Source organism: Malus sylvestris, chromosome 9 (assembly GCF_916048215.2).
Source record: "Malus sylvestris chromosome 9, drMalSylv7.2, whole genome shotgun sequence".
In the NCBI taxonomy this organism is placed as follows: domain Eukaryota; kingdom Viridiplantae; phylum Streptophyta; class Magnoliopsida; order Rosales; family Rosaceae; genus Malus; species Malus sylvestris.
In genome coordinates, this window is record NC_062268.1 from 31,134,049 (window position 1) to 31,138,659 (window position 4,611).

The 4,611-nt window shown below is 35.9% G+C and overlaps 1 protein-coding gene across 1 annotated transcript; it reads right to left on the reverse strand.

Moving 5' to 3' along the window:
• Positions 1–2,278: 2,278 nt before the first annotated feature.
• On the reverse strand, positions 2,279–3,527 carry LOC126583173 (uncharacterized). The gene has a single exon (XM_050247484.1). It carries the CDS (start codon positions 3,184–3,186, stop codon positions 2,590–2,592), a length of 597 nt encoding a protein of 198 aa, XP_050103441.1. The 5' UTR covers positions 3,187–3,527; the 3' UTR covers positions 2,279–2,589.
• Positions 3,528–4,611: the final 1,084 nt, after the last annotated feature.

The window sequence follows — 4,611 nt, forward strand, 5'->3', positions numbered from 1 at the left end:
TTTCTCAATGACTCTTCACGTTTTCTGCAAGCTCAAATCTTATTTATGATTATAAGTTTGTAGTTATTTAGATTTTGAAGTTTTTATCTCTAATTTTGAAGATTTCAGTCTCTAAATCTTGTTTTTGTTGTAAGAGAATGCGATTTTGTTGATGCTACCTTTTGAGTACGATTCTTTGATAGGTGCTGTGATCCAGAATTTGTGTATCTTTTTGTGGAAATGATTCATAGCTGTTGTGGATTGCTGTTTCAAAACGAACAGTTTTTCTAGTTTCGTCTAAAGTTTAAGAATTATAAACGACGGTTGAAAATTCCACTTCAAGGTGGTTGACAAAATAATTTACACTTACAATTACACGGTTCAATTCGTAATTACATTGAATCTTTTAGGATAAAACTTTACTCATGTTTGGCTATGGCTAGCATATAGTTAAGTTGGTGTTAGACTATTGGTTGTCTCTTAATTTGTGAATAATATCAATGTTAGACCATTGACCCCTTTCAATAAAACTTTGATTATAACACATATGATGTATTTTGACATACATTAAGAAGAGGTGAGTTAGTATTTAATCCCATAACCATACATTTGTATGCATCATTACATCCTTAACATACAGAACTCAAACATATCTAATGGCGAAAAGGTGTAACCCCCGTTGAGGGCAAAAAACTTCCACCAGTATAATAAGTTTGTCGTAAATTCTAAATACACACACCACTTCCTACAATCTCCCTTGGCTAAAATTCCATAAACAACCCTATACTATGCATGCCATAAGTAATGAGCACCTTCTTTGTTTAGGGGTGTGATATTCACACACTCCTTTTTACTTTTCACACTCCCTTCTAATTTTTGACCGTCGAATTGGATGAATTGAAGAAGATCAAATGACAGAAAATAACAAGAGGTGTGTGAGAAGTAAAAAGGGGTGTGTGGATAACATACCCTTTTTTTTATAGAGACTAATGATCATCTTGAAGAAATAGAAACTGCAGGCTCTTCTGCTATGGTCTATAGCAATGGCTTCCTTGACCTACTTATAGACAACCTATGCATAAACTCGAGTGCGGAGAAATCTTCGATGTCATCGAAATTCAGCTTCCGCATCACCGCCTCATTCTCCAAACTTTTCCCCCAACTCTTAATCCTCTTACCCTCGTTACCTTCATTACCAAACTTCGTGGACTGATGATGATCAGCTATCACACCCTCATGTTTCTCCCAGAAGCTCGCTTTCTTGCTAACCCAACTGCGGTGGTGCCAAGCTATACTAGTTTGCATTAGGCAACTAGGATTCGTATGTGATGTGTTTAGCGCTAGCTTCACGTGTATGTAGTACTAAAACGTAGATTTATACACCCAACATGTTCATGTTAGTATACATCTTTGCATGAGCTTGTTTGTCTACATTATCTGATAAGCATAACCTTCTGTTTTATTGATGATTTCTGATACACCCACTCTCTTCTATTTATAATCTCTTTGAGAAGTGATTTTGATTGGTGGTTTTGGAAGAGATAATGTCAAATTTATATATGAACTAAGAAAATAATATGCATGTATAATGAAGTGGAATTTTTCATGGTATTATTCACATGCATGTTATAAATTTAGTTGTTGATTTTGGCTTGGCATGAAGAATGATGTGAAAAAAAAAAAAAAAAAAAAACTGAAAAACTAGAGCTACTCTACTGTTTATGCAGCGAGGGAAGGGAAAGAAAGGAAAAGCAGTTAATTTAGTGCTCCCTTTTCTCGGTCACTCTCCACGTTTTTTGCAAGCTCAAATCTTATTTCTAATTATAAGTTTGTAGTGATTTAGATTTTGAAGTTTTTATCTCTAATTTTGAAGATTTCAGTCTTTAAATCATGTTTTTGTTGTAAGAGAGTGCCAGTTTGTTGCTGCTGCCTTCTGAGTATGATTCATTACTAGGTGCTATGATCCATAATTTGTGTATCTTTTTGTGGAAATGATTCATAGTTGTTGTGGATTGTTGTTTCAAAACGGGTAGTTTTACTAGTTTCGTCTAAAGTTTAAGAGCTATAAACAACGGTTGAAAATTCCACATCAAGGTGTTTGACAAAATAATTTACGCTTACAATTACATGGTTCAATTCGAAATTACATTGAATCTTTTAGGATAAAACTTTACTCATGTTTGGCTACGGCTAGCATATAGTTAAGTTGGTGTTGGACTATTGGCCGTCTCTTAGTTTGTGAATAATATTAATGTTAGATCATTGACCTGTTTCAATAAAACTTTGAAAAGAACGCATGTGACGTATTCTGACGTACATTAAGAAGAGGCGAGTTAGTATTGAATCTCACCATATATTTGTATGCATCATTACATCCTTAACATACAGAACTCAAACCTATCTAATGGTGAAAAGGTGTAACCCCACATTGAGGGTAAAAAACTTCCACCAGTATAATAAGTTTGCAGTAAATAATAAATACACACACCACTTCCTACAATCTCCCTTGGCTAAAATTCCATAAACAACCCTATACTGTGCATGCCATAACTAATGATCACCATTTTTTTTATGGAGACTAATGATTACCTTTTCTTTTATGGAGAATGATCACCTTGAAGAAACAGAAACTGCAGGCTCTTCTGCTATGGTATCCAGCAATGGCTTCTTTGACCTACTCATAGACAACCTGTGCATAAACTCCGGCGCCGAGAAATCTTCGATGTCATCCAAGTTAAGCTTTGGCGCCGCCGCCTCATGCTCCAAACTTTTCCCCCAACTCTTAATCCTTTTACACTCATCGCCTTCATTACCAAACTTCATGGATTGACGATGATCAGCCCGCCGCACCCTCACGTTTCTCCCGGAAGCTCGCTTGCTTGCTGACCCAGCTGCGGCGGTGAGGAACAGTGGCCCCATATCAGCTGTTGTGACAGTGGAGTTGAGCCTCTTCATGGGGAACATGACGTAAACGTTGCCGATATCCAACTCTTCGTCGGCACTGAGATGCGAAAATCTTCTTCCCACATGGAGAGACTTGATGTTTACGAGGAAGAAGTTTGGGGTGTCGACCATCAGCTCGGCGGCTTTTATGGGGACATTGAATTGTTTGATTTCACCGCTTGGGACGATCACTTTAGTGGCTGCTGCTTTCCCATGCTTGCTCAATATTTGGGTTGCTAGGCTACAAGAAATGTAGTTGCCCATGTTGCCGAGAGAGAGAGAGGTATACGAGATGAGATGAAACTTTTGGTCTTGGAAGTTTGAGGGAGTTGAAGATTTATACAAGGGAATTGATGAAGACGTCTCTCAACTAAAAATATGAATAAAAGCATTTACTTTTGCATCCAAACCCGAAGTATTATGTTCGATTCTCCTTCCTCGCTATTGTTTGTATAAAAACCTATGAAAAAGGATTGAAGATTCTGAAATAAGCTAAAAATAGAGCCAGTTGTGATGTATCTGGGTTTGACATATTGTTGGTGGAGTCCGCGTTGGGCCAAAAGAGAAGAAAAAAGAAAGAAAAAGAAAACAAGAAAATGTATTGGAAGGTACGTTACTGCATTTCAGGTTGGTTTTCTTATAATTTCTTAATTAATTAACAAAATGTTGATGCATATAATATCATCAATGAACAAATATACTCTGTTAGATAACGCGTGGGACCTTTCTTCATTGTCATTGACTTATTCATTTTTAGTTTTTGAAATGGGATTAGGAACTTATCTGAAACAATAATGTTACTTGTAGTTTATAGATCTGTGGCGCTATTCACACTTTTATTTTTTACCTCCAACACATTTTATGCTGATTTGTGTTATTTGATTTTCTTTAGTTCAATTGATCCGACAACCAAAAATTGAGAAGGATGTGTACGAGGTAAAACAGAGTGTCTGTTTAGTACCACCCTTTATAGATATGTGGATGATCTTTGTTATTGTATGTAGGATTGACTTGTATTAAAGAGTACTACTCTATCTACAAATTATTAGTTCTTCTAATACTATTGTGCTAAGTCGTTACATTCAAACACTAAACGTCTCATGTGCCAATATACATATCAGGGTTTTTTTTTTTTTTTTTTGACAAGAAGCGATAGAGTGGTATCGTCACAAGTAAATACAGAGGTCACACCAAATGGGTACATTGCTCCACTGACTAATTAAGAAGTTGATCTGAAGTGAATATGCACAATCAAATAAATTAGAGTAAACCCATATACAACTATCAAAACACAAATCCACAAATGCCACCAACACATGTGTGACAAAAAAAAAAACAGTAGACGCAATTAAAATATCTTGTTGGTTAGGAGTCATAGTAATACAATGAAATCCGTAGTATATTCATAGTATCTTGTTGGGTAGGAGTCATAGTAATACAATGAAATCTGTAGTATATTCAGAGGTGAATGAAGAAACAATGTCGCATCATTTGGAGGCCAATATTCCTTCCGTGTATCCCTCCCCTATATTTCTACATCTCTCGTCCATGAATTATGGATGTAATTCAATGAAAGATACATATGAATGTGAAGTTTGGGAACCAAATAAACACTTGTGACTTGTATATAATTTACGTGTGAATTAACAGGAAAGCATGTGAGTCACCTTTTGAGATATATGCATGAAT

Bases quoted from the DNA above. Each gene is read 5' to 3' on its own strand.
- LOC126583173 (XM_050247484.1), bottom strand. From the start codon at position 3,186: ATGGGCAACTACATTTCTTGTAGCCTAGCAACCCAAATATTGAGCAAG.